General features: G+C 39.3%; 1 protein-coding gene across 2 annotated transcripts in view; it reads right to left on the reverse strand.

Annotated features, from left to right (window-relative positions):
• Positions 1-622: 622 nt before the first annotated feature.
• The window catches only part of LOC139121338 (zinc finger protein 729-like), a 30,449-nt gene continuing 10,506 nt past the window's right edge, over positions 623-20,565 (reverse strand). For both annotated transcript variants that reach the window (XM_070686142.1, XM_070686143.1), the window contains exons 3-4: positions 6,902-7,858; positions 623-4,429 (exon numbers count right to left, since the gene is read on the reverse strand). In XM_070686142.1, coding sequence (XP_070542243.1) covers positions 1,659-4,429; positions 6,902-7,858 — 3,728 coding nt within the window. In that variant the 3' untranslated portion in view covers positions 623-1,658. The remainder of the gene's footprint in view (positions 4,430-6,901; positions 7,859-20,565) is intronic.

Below are 20,565 nucleotides of genomic sequence, written 5' to 3' on the forward strand. Positions count from 1 at the left end.
TATAGCAAATAGCTTACTGAGCAATATCCGTTGAGAAATAACCATGTGACTGGATATTCCCCTTAAAAGTCACTGACTGAAATAATCTCAAAAATGTGGCTAAAATTGGACACCTAGTGCAGTCTGTATGTGTAATTTCACAAGTTTCAATTCTGCTGAGATTTGGGAATCCAGGTACCATTTCTAGTGTCCTCTAGTACTATAGCGCTGATCATGATTTCAGGTTTGTTACTTAATATAGCTGCACACGCACAACACCGTACATGTGCTGCTTGGAAAATAGACAAATTTTGATGTTGCATACTCAGCTGTTGTTGCAGCTTGTTATCTGAGCCATAAATTAGTACGACTTGTAGTGTCCATTGTAACACTACAGATTTCACTTTCATAGACGTCATGGAAGATGCAGACAAATATTTATTTTTGCATATTGATGAAAGGAAAATGACATCATTTGCAATCAGTGGTATTGAATTGATATACACTAGGTAACCTTGGTAACAAAACTGGGGAATCTAGGTTCTACCCTTAACCCTTTGAGTGCTGTAACTTTTCCCACCAAAATTTTAGTGCAACATTTTAACAATTTTTATGAATTTTTCTGTAAATTTTTTATTCTTTTGGACCAAATGGACATCATGTTTCATTTGCTACAGGTTTTCATCAAAATTTTGGCAAAAATCTGAAAAAATTTGACTGGGGAACATTTTATAAAGGCGACAAAAGTTGACTATGGCGCTCAAAAGGGTTAACAAATACATTGACTGCGTTATTAGAAAGCCCCTTATACTGATAAAGAAACGTAAAAGTAGTGTCGATGACACTGGAGTTGCATTTAGGATCACAATCTACTGATATTAATATGAACTATACACAAACTCAGCAGTGTTCTCCCCAGGCAGGAGTTGTTTTCATGAATACAAAAAAGACTGGCCATGTCTCTCACTTGTAAATTTAACTGGTACAACAAACCCAAAGCACTTGAAACTGAATTTCAAGTGATTATTGGTATGAGGGTTCTATACACAGACGGTGTGCCCAGTTAAGCCAGACACCAAACAAACTTACCAGATATTCAAGAGTTCTCCAAAACAATTTGCCCTTCTTGAAATGTTAATATCACCCATTAAAAATTTAAGAGATACAATATGTAAGAACAAAAAAGAAGCTAAAAAGTAAATCCTGACAACATGTATCAAATGTTGCTTTTAAAAATTAACAATACTTTACTGCCCTGAACTTATTTGAAATGAGATTAAAGAAAGAAAACAAAAATTAATTTGACAAGTTTCATAATGGCGTGATTTACAAACTCAACTATGAAATATTAAGTTTTATGAGAATTACCTAAAATCTATGGTACAAAATGCCTGATTCTTGAATTTCTTTAACAATTTAACAACACTTAAACTAGCAAGGAAAGCTGCACGGAATCAACTTTTGTCTTTGAACAGTGTACAAATACAAAATACCAGATCACCTTATTCCACAAACATGCTACCTGTCTGTCATTTACACAAAGTTTTATTCTCTATCATTCAAGACTGCAAACCAACCAACAACTTTGTGAGGATACAAAGCAATAATTCCACACAGCGACCAAACAGCGAATTCCTGTGTCTGCCACTTTTACTTAAAGAGAACTCAATGTACGGTCTTCAGCTCAATGATTCAGCATGCACAATGGGTCTCAGTATAATCAAACTGGTCATCTTCACACCACCGGGTTCACAGCTATTTATTATGTGACACAGAAGTTCATCATAATCATCAAACCCCTCTTTGCACTGTCCGCACCTGACAACATGGCTATCACTTTCACTATCATTGTCACTTAAGCTCTCGTCTTCCTCGATTGTTTGATGAAGTGGCCAATACCCCTCAGGGAGGCCGATTTCTTGTTTACAATAATGAGACTGCAGAGACAAGTCCGAAGTAAAAATTTTCCCACACCCTTCACAGAGTTGTTCTATCTGTTCAATTTGATCGGCACTTTTCGGAATGGATGGGTCATGTGTCTTATTTTGCCTGTGATACCGTAAGTGGCGCTCCATAAACGTCTTATTTGGGCACACCTTATTGCATACTGGACAATTCAGGGGAGCCCGGACGGACTTGCGTGTTTCTTTTTTGTGGTATTTCTCCATGTGTAAATCTAACACTCTTGATGTACCACACTTTAGATCACAGATAGTACAACTATACCCCTGATTGACGTTAATGTCTTGATCTGCCGTTTCAGATTGCATAGCACCATGTGACCCGAGATCTCCAAAGGTTTCTTCTTCAGAATCATAATCTGGAATAGCCACCGATTCACCTGTATGATCATCGTTCACAGTGATGTCACCACTTTCAAGATTTTCATTTTCAACTTTTACTGTGATTACAAACGCGTCATCCTCTCGAGTGTTTGATTGCTCACCAAGTTGTTTTGCGTTTGCAGCAGTATCTTCTGATGTCTCATTGTCTACGGGAACATTGCTTTCTGACTCTTTCTGAATTGTATCCATGCCATCGCCAGCGAATTTATCGGCATTTCGAATGGTGTCATTCCGAGGATCTCTCCTGTGTAAGTTTGATTGCCCACCAACCTGTTTTGCATTTTCAGCAGTACTGACTGATGTCTCTCTCTCTCTGGCAACACTGCTCTTTCTCCGGACGGTTTTCATACTGTCACCAGCCTTTGGACCTCTGTTGCTTACATTATGAAAGTTTTTCTCCTTCTCTCTTTCTGGGGTTTGGCTGTCATTTTTATTTTGAGATGTATCAGTCTGTTTCCCTTCGCCATCAACCTCTTCTTGTCCTTGCTTTGAAGGGTGACTTTTTGCGGACGCAGTCTGGTTTGCTGGCAATGTTTCTCCCTTGTGGTACCTCTCCTTATGGTTGAACAGGAAGCCAGGGCTCGCGAACTTCCTGTTGCAAAACTCGCACACACTAGTGATGGTTTTCGTGTTATGCCGTTTGCTATGAGCCTGCAGGGACTCAATGTCCTTACAAAGCATCCCACATGTTTCACAAATCAAGTCTCTCCTCTCATGGTTTGTCTGCGGGACCTTTTCATGAAGTTTCATGTGATTTTCAAGGTACTTTATGTTATCTAGTTTCTTACCGCACTTCTTGCAGGTTAGGTTTCCCTCCTCAGGCATTTCAAGGTCCCTGAGAGCGCATTCGCTTTTCTTGTGCACTTGAAAATCTTCACTGCAGTCAAAGCCTTCTTTGCACTTCCAACATCTGTACAAACTTGTCTGGGCCTTGTCAACTTTGGAGGATTTATAAACCTTCATAACTGATACATCACCTTTTGGGACAGCTTGACCTTTGTCTGCAGTGGGGGAAACCTGAGATTTAATTGATACATCACCTTGTGGAACAACTGGACTTTTGTCTGCAGTGGGGGCAGCCTGAGATTTAACTGATGCATCACCTTGTGGCGCAGCTGGACTTTTGTCTGCAGTGGGCGCAGCCTGAGATTTAACTGATACATCACCTTGTCGCGCAGCTGGACTTTTGTCTGCAGTGGGGGCAGCCTGAGATTTTACTGATACATCACCTTGTGGTACAGCTGGACTTTTGTCTGCAGTGGGGGCAGCCTGAGATTCATTTGCAGGAACAGTTAATTCCGGGAACAGCATCACTTTTTTAATTGCTTTATTTAAACTCTCAACCTTCAATATTTTTAACGGTCTGTCTCTATCATCACTAGTGTGCTTTCTTTTATGGCTATGGTTAAGATGCATTGCCAGTTGACCTTGTAAATTGTAACTCTTCCCGCACTCATCACATTTATACTTCTTTGCAGTGGACTCTGCCTGACCTTTGACCTCCCTCATGATTTCAACAGTGTACGGAGAGGTCTCGGCACTCTGTGCTTGCTCACGCACATGTTTCATTTTAATATGTCGGGCTAGCTCTGTGAGGCTGCTAAAACGTTCGCTACAGATGCTGCAGGGGTGGAATTTTGACTCTTTGTTGTCTTCATTTCTCTGTTTTTCCTCGGCTCCTTTCGTGTGCGGCATTTGATGAAGGGTGGGGCCAACCACACTATCAGGTTGTTCCCTGCCCTGTCTTGATGGACGCGCACTGTTTTTCAGCGCCTCACCAGACTCTTTGACCCTTTGAGCACCATAGTTTTCAGCGTTCAACGGTGCTCTATCAAGTTGAAGAGCAGTGGAGCGATTCTTTTCATGGATTTTCATGTGCAAATGGTAAGACACTTCATCCTTCAGGACCTTCTGGCAAACACTACACTGTAAACGCTTTTTGGATGTGGTGTCATTCTGGGTGTGAAATGTCATGTGAAATATGAGATGACTTTGGAACTTGAACTCTTCAGAACATATAGTACAAGTGAAAAGATTGGAGCGATCCACTTTATCCCTTACAGAGGCACTGTCTCCAGTAACATCATTGTAATCCATGCCTACTTCTACAGAAAGAGAAGAAAGATATGTGAAACTATAAATATCATACTCATGTTAGGAAAATGCTGGAAGAAATGAGAATACAGGGGTTGAGTTGAATCGTTGACAATACAGAACTAGACATACTGTCTGAATTGAGGAGTTGCCAACACTGTCAGGTGTAACTATCATCTAGGCAGTAATATCACTCATGAAAAGAAATCAACTGTGAAAGTTGAAGCATTTTCTAGAGGGAGGTAGTCAAAACAACACATTACATCCATAGGCATCACGCTAAATGTCTTGCATGCATCATTTGGAAGTATCGCTTGCGCTGATGTGGTGGTGTTGTTTTGATTACGTCTGCCGTCTTTCCAGACAATGTTCAACCTTCACAGAGTTGATGTTTTTGTTATCGACTGACATTTCGGATAGACTATATTTACGCCTGACAGTGTTGGTAACTCCTCAATTTTTCTTGCTAACTTCATATTTCACCATCAGGTCAAGTTCATAAAACTAGCAAAGCAAAACATGTCCCATATGGTGCATTTTAACAAAGACTTGAAGATTATGAAGGTCCCTGAAGACAGAGATACTGTAAACATGATTTTTACAGACTAAGGCTGCTATAACATACCAAACCAAGTGGGTGAAAATACATATGGTTTTGGCTCAATACGGCTTTTTACTGACTTGGCAGATGGGGAAGTCAGAGACTGTCTGGCAGGTAAAGGGAATGTCTAGTTCCCCTGTTGCCAACAGTTCAAGCTATGATTCTTAGATTTAAGCATCGTTAGAAAGTGGTTTGGGTCACAGACTGTGCCTCAGTAATCTTACGTTTGAGTTCTGACAATGCTTAAATCTAAGAATCACAGCTTGGTGATTTAGTGGTTTGCGTTGAACCATAGGCAATAGGGGAACTAGAAATACCCCTTACAATAGCGTTGCTCGCGATTTCAGGTTTGTTTACCTATTATTGCATCAGTGACGGCTGGCGGTTTGCCTGCATTGAGTCAAGAGCCTGTGGGCAAAATCACTGGTTGCAACGTGCAGTTTTTCCAGTAAAAACAATCGTTTTTTTCATCCAATATCGTGATTGATCTCTTATTTTGAGCACGCTAAACTTGTCTAGATACAGGATGTGCTAAGCTGTGCTTTTAAACTTACACAAAGCCCACTTTTCTCTCTCTATGCGATGGGACCATATCCGTACCAGACGCCATTGTGAATCTTGGTCTTTCCCATGAGCCTCAAACATGGTAAGCCTCCCACCGTGCACCATAGACAAAACCACTGATTGCAGCGTGCAGTTTCTTTTTCAAAAACAGCCGATTTTTAATTTTAAATCGTGATTGATCCTAGTTTTCGAGCACGCTCATCTTGTTTAGATACACAATGTGCTAAGCTGCATTTTTAGACTTATGCAAAGTTCGCATTTCTCTCTCTGTGCGAGGGGATCATTTCACATCCACCATTGTGAATCTCGTTCGATAGTCAGTAACACTGCCCTGCTCCACAGAGCTAGGTCTAGAATGGGATGTGAAACATGTGAAATAGAATTTGAAATGGCATGTTGTGTTGTGAAATTAAATTCAGAATCGAATGTGGACTTGTCAAATGAAATTCAGAACAGCATACAGAATTGTGAAATAGAATTCGGAATGGCATGTTGTGTTGTGAAATGAAATTCAGAATCAAATGTGGACTAGTCAAATGAAATTCAGAACAGCATACAGAATTGTGAAATAGAATTCGGAATGGCATGTTGTGTTGTGAAATGAAATTCAGACTCAAATGTGGACTAGTCAAATGAAATTCAGAACAGCATACAGAATTGTGAAATAGAATTCGGAATGGCATGTTGCTTTGTGCAATGAAATTCAGAATCAAATGTGGAACTTGTCAAATGAAATTCAAAACAGCATACAGAATTGTGAAATAGAATTCGGAATGGCATGTTGTGTTGTGCAATGAAATTCAGAATCGAATGTAGACTTGTCAAATGAAATTCAGAACAGCATACAGAATTGTGAAATAGAAAATGGAATAGCATACAGAGTTGTGGAATAGGATACGGAGCAGTGGAATAGCATGTGGAGTAGTGGAATAGAAAACAGAGTTGCATGTCAAGTTGTAAAATCAAAGTAGTAATTTTGGCATGGATTAGACACCATATGTGGTCATCTCAGGCAACATGAACATTGATGGTAATAGCTGACCAAAATTAGTTTCATGTGACTTTTTGAAACTAGATAAGTAAGCACTGCCACTGACTCAATCAACACTAGACAAAAGATCAGTTAACAATATCACAGAAACTTTTAGCTGATTGGTTGATTGAATATAACTGCCATTAATTTGTCATTTGAAAACAGCCAATCAACTACACAGCAGCCATACAGTGGTTTCGGACTCCTGCAGTTGCTGTAAATAATTACAATCTACCAATCAGCTGTGATAATCCAAGCTGAGGCACATTGGCCCATTGTGTTTACCTGCTTCATTGCCATTGCCTGAGTCACCAGCATTTGCCCTTGTGGGAGTCGCACTGTCAGGCATGGTAACGTTGGTAACTCTGCTGCTGTCCCATACACCAGCTATGTTGCTGTTCCCTGCTTGTTGGACTGGGCACTGCCCTGAGGTCATTGTGTTAGTCTGTGTGGTTGGTGTATCATTCATCGCATCGGTGACGATGCGAGAAGTGAAATCTGACAGTGAAACGGGTAAGTCTACAGGACCATTTCCCTGACCTGGGAAAGACGACACGGAAGCACCACGTGGAAATGCTGAAGATGACACTGCAACATTGTAAAGAGGAGGAGGAGTACGAGTTGATGGAAAAGAATCACTGCCGAGATTGTTGGTGCTAGGATAGATGTTATGTGTGACAGCGTTACTGCCACTGTTTCTAGTCAGTACATCTTGGTTTAAAGATGTTAATACTTCGCCAATTCTAATGTGATCACCTTTAGGCCGTTCTTCGGGACGAGCCGGTTCCAATAATGACTGGAGGACGGATGTTCCTGGTGTATCATAAACAGGAGGCAGCTGTGATGAATGTCCCTGACTGCTGAGATCATTCACACTATTAAACATTCCTTGCGGGACAACTGAGGGCACAAGGTTACTGCTGCTGTGGCCAGTCAGAACATTTCCGCCCATGGCTCCTAGCCTGTTGGCCACTCCTGCTTCATCACATTTTGGCTGTCCTTCGTGATGGATGACGACAAAAACATCCTCGTCTGCACCTTTACCTTGTGCAGGATGTGCAGTTGTTTTGGAAGATGTTGACAACACATAGTCTGGGCTGGAGTACGGGGCTGATGGCAATTCCGTCTTCTTGGCAGTTTGGTTTTTTATCATGGCTTCTTTGTTCTCCTGTGTATCTCCGCTGTCAGAGTCTATGATGAGTGAACCCTCCTGGTATAGATAGTTGACGACCAATGACACATCTTGTCAGTGAAAAAGAAAAGAAAACAACGTGAGAGTAATTTCAAGCAGAAGAAGATTTCCTGTAGACTTTGTGTGTGCCATTAATAGGCGTAGAGTTGACAATGAAGAAGAGTAGTACAAACAATGCAGGGTTTGCTCTGGCTACTCAAGCTGATTAGCCTTTCTGGCTAATACAGCGTGAACACAAATAGCCAGATTTTTTTTGAGGGATGGGGTAATGGGTCACATATATTAGAGGGTCAAAGGTCATATAATTCAACACAGAGTAATGATAACAAACAAACTTTCGTGCATGATTATTGAACACCACTCTAACTTTCAATCACTTTCAAAAATTGACCAGCAAATTGTAAAGGACAGAAAAATTGCGGAAAAAAATTAACACTGTCACGATCTTCATGAACTGGCATGCCATGATCACATTGATACTGATTGCAACACTGGCTACAGTAGAGTAAAACTCAGCAATGATTTCCAAGCTTAACTGACACAGTATTTTATGATTAAATTTTGAGCACGGTTGTGCTTTTCGTTTGTCTTTTACGATCCGCTGATTGTAAATTGAAACATGGATTATTTTGTACCACGCTTTTTCTCTTTTTTATATTTTACAATCCCCCTAACTGCAATTTTTGTAACACGGACCTGATCACATCATAACTTAGTTGCTCTTCTTGTATTTCATAATCCAACGATTGTAATTTGGTAACACGAACCGGATACTCGGACGTCAACACAGACTCCAAGATTGACGTTTGACATATTGATACAAGTCATTGACAATGACATAGTCCCCACTTGTAATAGGAGTATTAGTCTTGATGGGGCAGGGAAATGAGGTCATTAAGAAGTATCACTGGAGTGTATATGTTCAGATCTATGGACACATAGGTCTATGTCATTGTTCCCAATTTGAAACAAGAGGCATGTCTAAGTATCACTGGAGTGTATATGTTTGGTTATGGTTCTAAATCGGGAAAAAAGATCAGACCTCTAGCTGTATTGGCCAGCCAAGAAATACATATGTGCATAATAAATGAGGTACAAGATGTGACATCTTATGGTCTATTATCCTAACAAAATTGAAGCGTAAAGAACTTGTGGTTACTGAGTTATGCATATATATGCATATTCAAGGTCAAAGGTCATCAAGGTCACAAGACATTTTGAAAAGAAAACACATTGTATTGCTAATTAATCCATATATGCCAAAATTCAGACCTCTAGCTCTATTGGCTTGCCCACAATTATATATGGGCATAATTAACGAGGTAAAGCATGTGTTGTCATAAGGTCTCCCATCCTACTAAATATAAAGGACATAGCACTTGTGGTTACTTATTTATTGACACAATCGTGTATTTTAGGTAAAAGGTTATAGAGGTCAAATGACATTTTGTCAAAAAATTTCTATCCTATAGTCTATCCCTATATACTAAAAATCATACATTTAACTCTATTGGCTTGCTCAAAATTAGATATGCACATAATCAATGAGGTACAATATGTGGCGTCATAAGGTGTCCCATCATACCAAATATGAAGGGTGTAGCACTTGTGGTTCCTGAGTTATGGACAAATATGTATATTTGAGGTCAAAGGTCACCGAGGTCATGTGACATTTTTCAAAAAAATTGTATTGCTAAGTTATCCCTACATACCAAAAATCAGACCTCTAGCTCTATTGGCTCGCTCAAAATTAGATATGTGCATAATTAATGAGGTACAATATGTGGCGTCATAAGGTGTCCCATCATACCAAATATGAAGGGTGTAGCACTTGTGGTTACTGAGTTATGGACAAATATGTATATTTGAGGTCAAAGGTCACTGAGGTCACATGACATTTTGTCAAAAAATTGTATTGCTCAGTTATCCCTATATACCAAAAATCAGACCTCTAGCTCTATTGGCTCGCTCAAAATTAGATATGCACATAATTAATGAGGTTCAATATGTGGCGTCATAAGGTGTCCCATCATACCAAATATGAAGGGTGTAGCACATGTGGTTACTGAGTTTTGGACAAATATGTATATTTGAGGTCAAAGGTCGTTGAGGTCACATGACATTTTTTCAAAATAATTGTATTGCTAAGTTATCCCTATATACCAAAAAATCAGACCTCTAGCTCTATTGGCTCGCTCAAAATTAGATATGCACATAATTAATGAGGTACAATATAAGGCGTCATAAGGTGTCTCATCATACCAAATATGAAGAGTGTAGCACTTGTGGTTACTGAGTTATGCACAAATATGTATATTTGAGGTCAAAGGTCATTGAGGTCACGTGACATTTTGTCAAAAAAATTGTATTGCTAAGTTATCCATATATACCAAAAATCAGACCTCTAGCTCTATTGGCTCGCTCAAAATTAGATATGCACATAATTAATGAGGTACAATATGTGGCGTCATAGGGTGTCCCATCATACCATATATGAAAGGTTTAGCACTTGTGGTTACTGAGTTATGGACAAATATGTATATTTGAGGTCAAAGGTCACATGGCACTTTGTCAAAAAATTGTATTGCTAAGTTATCCATATATACCAAAAATCAGACCTCTAGGTCATTTGGCTCGCTCAAAATTAGATATGCGCATAATCAATGAGGTACAATATGTGGCGTCATAGGGTGTCCCATCATACCATATATGAAAGGTTTAGCACTTGTGGTTACTGAGTTATAGACATATATGTATATTTGAGGTCAAAGGTCACCAAGGTCACGTGACATTTTTGTCAAAGTGTCTGAGATATCTGCGTAAACGGATGGACTCACGGACGGACATGACCCAATCTATAAGCCCCCTCGACTTTATCTGTGGGCACTAAAAACTGTGTAACTGCATCCTTTTTGCAATATGAATACGATGAGAAACTAAATTTTTATTTTTCTTGGCCTTATACATGGGAGTCTATTGACTGCCTTATACCACAGGCGACCCATTAAAGGTCTGGTGAAATGCCCATGTTGCAAAATCACAGAAATACAGTTGATGGTCTATAAAACAGTTACATTCATTTCTTTTTTCGTTTAGCGCGCGTGATTATGAAATATGGCAAAAGAAAAATGCAATGTGGGCGTGTCCCCCGAGCCTCTCCAGTCGACTTTTTTCGGCTTTCCGAAGTTTGCCCGACTCCGTATCTCATAACGGGAAGTAAGTATTTCACACCTCCGTAAGCTCCCCACGGGGGTAACTTCTAGGGTTTCCGCTTACATGATCAGGACAGTGTCCTCCTTCACTATGGGAAGACGTTGTTCTTTTGGTGGCTGTGACAGCGGCAAGAGCATGAACGGCTCAACTGTAAACTTTTTCAGTGTTGAGTGTTTGAACCATAATGTGCTTGTCTCTTCTGGTTCGTACGATCGCCACGGTCCCTCGGCTGAGCCTGCCTCGCTACTCGCTACACAGAAGGTTGGGACCGTAATGCAAATCAACTGCATGAACACCAACACTGAACGTTGTGACTGCCACTTATAAAATGCACTAGTCTGAACGTCGGGACCGCAATGCAAATCGACAGTAACTTGAAACGTAAATGGGACAGTGATTAAATTAAATGGGACCGCGATGCAAATCGGCTGCATGAACAGCAACACTGAACGTTGAGACTAGCATTAAAACGAACAACAACACGGAACGTAGAGATCGCGATACAAATCATGGAGGTAGAGTCCTCCCTGATACAAATCGACAGCAACACGGAACGCGTCGTTGGGACGGCGATTAAATTGAAGAACAACGGGGAATACCGGATCACGAGGACTGGACCGCGATGCAAATCGACCCTCAACATGGAATTAAAATGCACAACACAGAACATCTAGACCGCAATGTAAATCAACTGCAACACCGAACCTTGTTGCCTCGATTAAAATGCGTATGTCTGCTATGTATAGCAAAAGTTTCAATTCTCGCGAGCGAGCGTTCCTATGCCTGCTGTACACACAGGCGCTCCTTAGCTGGGTCGTCTGCTAAGTAGATCGATTTTCGGATCGATCTATTGATCCCGTAGTCGATATGCCCGCCACCGCAACCTAAATACTCACGACCCAGCTAAGGAGCGCCTGTGGCTGTACACTAGCCCTGCGTACTCGTGTGTGTTCCGCTACAGCTAAATGTGGTGAGCGGGGCGATTAGCTGTAGCGGAACACACAGCATCGTACGCAGGGCTAGCTGTACACTAGACAAAATTACGTCAAATTTATCGCGAGGGCTCGATTGCGTGTGTCAAGTTTCAATTCTCGCGAGAGCCATTTCTGCATGTTGTACACTAGACTAAATGACGTCAAATCTCTCGCGAGACTTGGCTCGATTGCAAATGTGTACGACGGAAAGAACGCAATAACACGGAAGTAGACACAGTTTTGTGAATCGCCGAGAGAGAAGCGCAGATTAAACAAAAGACTAAAAAACCCACGTTTTTTCTTTATTTTACCATATTTTTTAAACAAAAATCAGTTTCGCCACTGTGGCGAATTAGGATCGATTTTTTTCGCCACTTCGGATTTCGATTCGCATTGGCGAACGAACGTGGCGAATGGGCAGCACCGGGTACGAACACTGAGGCTGTTTTGTTAGCGGATACCGGGCAGAGATAAGGCGGCGTTGGACCGCTATTCGATGTAAATGAACACACCTGTGACGTCACAGACGGCCAACCATGATCCCCGCTGCGGGCGTGACCTGAGTGTCGCAAAATGACCCCATGAAAGCCGCGCATAGAAATATCAAAAAATTAACACTTGCGCGTACTTTTAGGTTGCAATTATGTTGCGAGTGTAATAGCATTGACCCCCTGGAAGATATTCAGTCACATGAACGGGACCATTTCACCAGACCTTTAAGTATTACTGAGTTTTTCACACAGTTTTCTCTATCCATTTCTCTACTTTCTTGGACTTATCAGGGATTTTACGGGTTGGTCAACATCGCGAAAGATAGGAATGGTACCTTTTTCATTAACATCACTATCTTTCCGATGTTGACCAACCTCTGATAAGTCCACGGATTAGCATAATTAGTTGTGTTGACTAATTAATTACAGCATGTGTGTATGAGAGATATACGTCCATGTAATGGAGTGTAAAATAAATAAAGAGTCGCAGAGGCTAGGTTAGGTTATATAAACCATTTATTTTATTTACTCCGATCAGTCAGAGCATGAAGAAAGGAGAGAAAATGATAGAGAAAACAGTGTGAAAATCTCAGTAATACTTTATGGGTCGCCTGTGCTTATACATGGGAGTCTATGGACTGCCTTATACATGGGGGTCTATGGAGGTGAAAACTAAAAAGTCCTCTAACACGGCCAAATTTGATCGCATTGTGAAACAAATTGACGTGCATCTGTATGAGGTAGGGTACTATCCTTGAACCAAGTTTGAACAAAATCGCTCCAGGCGTCTCTGAGATATCTGCGTGAACGGACGGACGCACAGACGCACGCACGCACACACGGACGCACGCACGGACATGACCAAACCTATAAGTCCCCCCGGACGGTGTCCGTGGGGACTAACAATCAATGTTTTATCTGTTATAATAGCAACAGTTTCAATAAGACCAGCAAATGTGAAATTTTGTTTCACTGGTTTGGTACTGTAGATTGCACAACCATGCTGTGATGGGACTGAAAAGACTGTCATTTTGGGAAGTCCGTAGTGACGTGGATCTGTTACATGTGTTTCAGTGAGACAAATTATGTCCAGATGTTGGGTGAATGGGTGTGTTTTCAAGTCTAAATGATGGGATTTCAAGGATCTAATGTTTATAAGGCCAATAGCCAAGAAGTGGTTATTTGGAAATTCAGTTTCAATTGGCCATTTATATTTCAGTTGCATGGTCTGCTGTAATCTTTCCATCTCTGACAAAGCAGACTTGTTTACTTTGATCTTGGTTTCATCAAATCCTATCAGTTGTAACCCTGATCTTGATTTAACACGACTGAACATTGTATACATTTGCCCTGGTTTGGGGGAACATGTGGAATTCATATTGCCAATCATGTATTCATATGTACTTCCTTGAGCTTTATGTACAGTCATTCCCCATGCAAGTGTCCCTGGATATTGAGTTCGTTCAACTTTGATTGAATGAGCTTTTTCAGAGTATGAAAATGTGTCAGTCACAGCAGTGATAGGTACAGAGTCAGGGTATTTGCTTTGTTTTTTAGCTTCTTTGCCTGTGGCAGATGAGTCAAATTTCACATAGATTTTTCCTTTCATTGGATTACGTTGGTCAATTTCTATATGAGTAATTTCACCAGTAGCTCCATTGACAAGGCCATCTGACAGGTCTGTGTTTTTTGTATGCATATATCTGGCGCCTACAGCAATTTTTATTTCATCTCGAAGACCAGCTGTCTCATGAGGACTTTTAGAAGTGACAATGACCTTTGCTCTCGATGTATGCAAGTCCTTTGTGGTGTCTTCTGCTAGAATTGTCAGCACTGTTAAACAAAGACTTTTCAGTTGTTTTTCATTATATTCCTCTACTTCTCTATTTGTTAAAAATAAAGAAACACAGTTCGCTGGGAGATGAGAGTTAGTTTCAAGACTTTTTAATTGCTCAATATCAGTTTTAGTGTGTTGACCTAATCGTAGTCTGGATAGCATATTTGCAAATTCTGGATCACTTTGCTGTCTCACAATTTCATGTAATTCATGTACTTTGAAGAGTCTTTGCCATAGCGATCCTGCCAAAATGCTGAGGTTCTTTTTGTTTGATATCTGAAATACTGGCCTATCACCAACTGGGTTTAACTGTAATAAGTCACCAACAGCCAGTATAGAAACACCACCAAATGGACTGTTGTTTTCAAAGATGTCTTGTAATATCAAATTAAGTGTTGATAAAGTTTGGGCACCAACCATTGATATTTCATCAATTATTATTATCTTCAATGCTACATATTTGGCTCTTAATGAGTTCAAAATTTGAGCGGATGGCTTATGATATTCACTTGATTCACCATGTTTTTTGCAAGGGAGATGAAATGCACTGTGTAGAGTTGTTCCACCAATGTTCACAGCTGCTTTACCTGTAGATGCTGTCAAAATTATAGTAGGTGTGTCTGGACTTTCACCTTCACGACGTAGCTGGCGAATCACACTTTGGAAAATGGCATGAACTGCATGGCTTTTACCTACTCCTGCTCCACCGGTAAGGAAGACATAAAAGGGATCAGGTAGTGAATTGCCTAGGATTCTTGATATTCTATATGAAGTGCACCATGAAAAGATGAAATCATGTATCTTTCTCTGTTGATCATTTAGACTTTGCACTATCTTGTAATATTTTACATCAGCCAGTATCTTTGCCTGTAATGTCAGTGAACGTTTAGAATTCATTGACGTGGGAACATTGATTGGGTCAACAGAAACTTGGTCTTCATCAAGGTTTGATGGGTCTAATAAGTCATACTCTGCATCATCAGATATCTGTCTGTCTCTACATTGTTCAGCCTCTGGTGGTGCTACTGAATCCCATAGTTCTTCATCAATGTCATCAGGATCTGGTGCATTTTCATATGCATCTTGAACCTCATCATTACATGGTTCAAATTTCTTTATTGTATCCTGGATAGTGTCATGCACTTGTACAAACTTTGCTTCATAGCTGTTGTTAAGTTTAAGTTGTGATTCCTCTCGCCAAGGAAGGTACAAGATAAGTAATCTATGGTAATATTTTTCTGAATCTTTTTGCTTTGAGACATAATAGTAACGAATTACAATTTCCTTTTGTCGTTTATATATCCATCCTAGCCCTTGCAGGAGTTTCAACTTTGTACTTGATTTAGGCTTTGCATTTTGTGCACTTTGTTCGTCATCTTGGTGGTCAAAGGTGTTATCTACAGGATCATCAAAATCAGACATTTGTCTATATGAAGTACTATACATTGATGCAAACTCAGCCAGAGACAGGTCATCCAACTGGTATGGCCTGGCTGCATATTTATCTAGAATGCTTGGTACATAGACACTTTCATTATCATCATCCATTTCATCAAGTTCTGACGCACTCTTTAACATTCTTGTTCTTTCTGCTTCATATCCTGTTGGTACATATTGAACTGTTGTGTTCGTCTGTCTCAGTGGTAAACCTACCAACCTTGCTATTGCTTCATGTTGTGACACTTCTCGACACCGTAAAAAAGTATTGCCAATACATTTAAGTTTGTCTGTTGTAGTGTTTGCTTCTTTGACTGCATTTCTCATAAGCTCTGACATTTCCCTTTCTGGTTTACACATGTATGAAGTAATGTATGCAATGCAGGCCCAAACATCAGTTATATACTGTATATCCATGTTGGCTCGCAGAGCCTTGAGTATGTATGGATTGTATGGATTGATACTGGTCTCTGATGGCTTTCGTTTCAAAACGACTGATGTGCGTTTTAGTGATATAGTCAATGCTGAATGATAGTCTGTTTCAGAAATATTTGCTTCTGTGAGCAACTCACTCAAAGTAATCTCTGGTTGACTTTTTTCTAACGTTTTCATGACCTTAGTCATAACTTTTTTAGCTTCTGAAATTGCTTCCTTTGATGTCTCTTTTCTAGCAATAAGAGTTTCTGGTGATGGTGGTTTTTTAAAGTGGAATCTACATTCTAAGCCTTTTCTCTTTTTACAAGTTCTTGTATGATGGTGTGTTTGACGTGATATGACTAGGTCATGAAGTACTGGATCAGTGTCTTTGTCAGGAATAGCACATGAGATATATTTGTCTATAAATGATATGACATCTTCATCAGTATCTTTATCCAGGATTGGTGCATTTAGGACATGAACAGCAGCATGAAAATGTTCAGTGCCTCTACTTTGCATTTCCTTTCTGATATCATAATTGAGAATTTGACCAATGGGATGTATACCACTTAAGATAATGTTTCTCCATACCTTTCCAAATATATAATCAATATGTCTGGCTGCTGTTACAGGATTTCTAGCTATCCAATTGCGTTTTGTCTGCCAGTTCATTTGCTCTATCTCCTCTAATGTAAAGTGTTCACCATACTGTGTTGCAATGACTTGTACCAATTCAGGCCAATGGAAGTCAGCAGCACTGCCAGACAAGAAAAACGTGTATGGTCCAAACTGTCTTATCTTTGCAATCATGTCTTGTTGCATCTCTTTCCAATATTGGGGTGTGCCACGGATTTTTTTAAATGATGCAAATAATTCATCATTTTTCAACATTAATCTAACATTGTCAGGATTCCTCAATTTTGCAACATTTAAATCCCCCATTCTTGTCTTTTTGAGTTGCATAGTGATGCTATTCTTTACATCAACCATTTCTGCCCAGTGTAAACACTGAAAAGTATATTCAGTACTTTCTGCAAATCGTGTGTCACTTGAAAGTAACCTTGCATTAATGTACTTTTTTACTGTCAGTCTTACTTGTCTTTCTTCAGTGAAGGTGTTAGTTCCTGATGGAAACAATGTTGGAAATGTCATTGCTTCCCAGTCTTTTTCATAAAAGACATGTGTTGGTCTTTGTCCTTCCCCAGGTGCAAGGTGTAATATTTGATTTGTTTTGACATTTGGACCCTCCTTTGGGTAAAGGCATGTTGATGAATTGATGGTTTTCTTTAAACTAAGTTCCATTTTCACATGCTCAGGATTATCGTCATCAACTTCCTCTTCTGAATCTACTATAATATCAGCAGCATGGTCTTGTTGTTTTGATAACTGCTGTGGTTGAATATTTATACTTGTTGCATTTGTTTTTATTTTATCATTTGTGTTACTTGGCTTACATGTCATACTTGTCGATTCAGCTTCAGTTGTTGCTTTCCACAATTCTGGATTTTCTAATTGACTGTTATCAGTCCATTGACTGTTTGTAATCACATTTTTATACAATGGATTATTGCTTTTCAAGTATTCTAAAGCTTCATTAACATTGTGGGGACGTATATATTGTTTTTTCACGGAATATTTATCTGATAACCGTCGTTTTAAGCTTAAAGCTATTATTTGGGACTCTGATGTCTGTCTTGGCAAAGTTGTAGCAGTTTTCTGTATGTTAGATGGTACAAGTACAACTTGACCACGGAGACCATGTTGACCACCGGTAGGCAAAGCAACAATCTTCATGAATGGTATAATTCTGGTTATCAACTGGCTCTCTAACTGACAAAGAGATGATAACTGTTTCGGTATTGGCTGAACTTCAAGGTTGTTTGCAACAGCCTGTGCAGGCATACGATTTGATTGTAGAGACCGATGGCATGTTTTACAAAGCCACAGACTGCCTTCTGATTTATGGTCTCGTACACATTGATGTACTAAATCTATATCTGTTTGTGAATAATTCTCTGCCTTATAACAAATTACTGCAGACTTATACATGAACCTATTGCAACAATTGCATGAGTATGTTGGGCCTGATCTTATAGCTTGGAAAAATTCATCTAAAATAATTTCAAATGCGGGATGACAAGTTGATGCATTGGACTGAAAGTCAAGTAATGATTTCTGTCTTTCATTATTACACATAAATCTCCTTAGTTTCTTTCTCGCCTTGTCACATTCCTGTTCGAAATGCTTTTGGTTTTCTGTTCTATTGCTTCTCTCAGTTCTCATTCTAACTTTGTTTTTCTGATTATCTATCTCCTTGGCAAATTCTGCTCTATTAATTCTTGCAGTCTTTTTTCTAACTTTGTTTTGTTGTTTATCTATCTCCTTGGCAAGTTCTGTTCTATTAATTCTTGCACTCCTCATTCTAACTTTGTTTTGTTGTTTATCTATCTCCTTGGCAAGTTCTGTTCTATTAATTCTTTTAGTCCTCATTCTAACTTTGTTTTGTTGTTTATCTATCTCCTTGGCAAGTTCTGTTCTATTAATTCTTGCACTCCTCATTCCAACTTTGTTTTGTTGTTTATCTTTGTCCTTGGCAAATTCTGTTCTATTGCTTCTTTCAGTCCTCATTCTAACTTTGTTGTGTTGTTTATCTTTCTCCTTGGCAAGTTCTGTTCTATTAATTCTTTCAGTCCTCTTTCTAACTTTGTTTTGTTGTTTATCTTTCTCCTTGGCAAGTTCTGTTCTATCAATTCTTGCACTCCTCATTCTAACTTTGTTTTGTTGTTTATCTTTCTCCTTGGCAAGTTCTGTTTTGTGTCTTCGCTCTTTATATTTTCTAAGTCTGTCCATTTGCTTTTCTTTACCTGCTTCTTTTTTGCATTTTCTGTCCTTCAACTTTCTGATTCTATCCTGTTCTTTGGTGTTCTCTCTGTCTAATTCTGATCTGCTTTGTCTGATGACACTCATCCTTGTCCTTGCATTCTGTTTTCTCAACTGCTGCCTTTCCCTTTTCGATAGCTTTCTTTGGGTAGATGTTGTCTTTTGACTTAGCATATGTTGATCTTGCAGCTCTTTTTGTGATGTAAAGTAGTTTTCAAGGGTGTTTGATTTATCTCCTCTGATCTGTGTAACAACTTGGTAATGATTGGCATTGCAGTGTTTCAAATAGATTGATTTTTTCTCAACACCAATATGAGGGTCAACCATTTGGCCAGAATACTTCAGCCAGCGTTTGTCAGTCATGTATGTGTAAATGTTTGTATTCAGAAAATGGGATGTGGCAACGATTTCTACTTCGCTAGCATATTTGCCAAGCTTGGCAATTTCACTTTGTAGCAAATATTGTTCAATAGTTTGTCCTTGAGTTCGTAGTATCTTTTCAAATTTGAATTTATTCCCTTTCAAATGTTCAACTATCTTCAATCTTATCAGACCATGATATTTTTCATTTCCAGCAACTAAATATGAGATAGCTCTGAAAAAGCAATTACCATCACCAATCAGATCTTTTGTCAATGGAACTGCTAGTGGTAAACCATGGCCTTGAAAATGGACAGCATACTTGGGTGGAGTGATGTGAAATAATGATGCTTTTGCAGTTTGCCATGTGAAATCAGTTGGGTTGTATGTGTATTTTGATGTTACAGTTTCAGAAGTGATATAGCAATTGTCATCATCAGTTACTGAGGCAGTGATCCTTGTTTCAGATTCTATTTTTGGGGTTGAAGGTTGACAGGTTTTTATGAATTTTTTAGGTTCTCTCTCTTCCAGAGTACTCTTACGCTTATTGGTTTTCAAATCCAGTGAGTTGATATGAGATTTGAAGGCTGAAGTATTAATACTACATTCATCAGGCAAGTCATAGAAATTGTAACACGTGTTTTGCGTGTAGAGTAATACTGGCGTGATTTCAAATTGTACAGTTTTAAGGGGCTTTTCTGTCAATGTACAAACTAAATGTCGTAAATGTTTACAAAGGTCAGCAATTGAATCAACAGTAACTAAAACTGCATGGCCATCAGAATGTGCGTAGCCTTCATCATTTCTACTGTGAGAATCAAACACATGGAATTGGCCATTCATTGTAAATAATGCCATCCCGTATTCCTCAATTATCAGAATTGCTTGTGAAGAAATTTCAAAGGCAGTTTGGAGTGCATGGTCTAATTTGTGCACAATGTTATCAGGGCTGACAGTATCACCAAGGTATCCAAACAGGGAAAAGCATGGATTACAAGTAAAATACTGACATTTAAGTCTGAAGTTAACATTCAAATCTGTTACCTGTAAATACGGACATGAATCTTTACTGTGTCTATTTGGGTATACTTTATCATACAATGCTTTGCCCATATCAAGGATTGAATCAATAACTGCACTGTTCCAGT

The sequence above is a fragment of the Ptychodera flava genome, chromosome 21, assembly GCF_041260155.1.
Source record: "Ptychodera flava strain L36383 chromosome 21, AS_Pfla_20210202, whole genome shotgun sequence".
In the NCBI taxonomy this organism is placed as follows: Eukaryota; Metazoa; Hemichordata; class Enteropneusta; family Ptychoderidae; genus Ptychodera; species Ptychodera flava.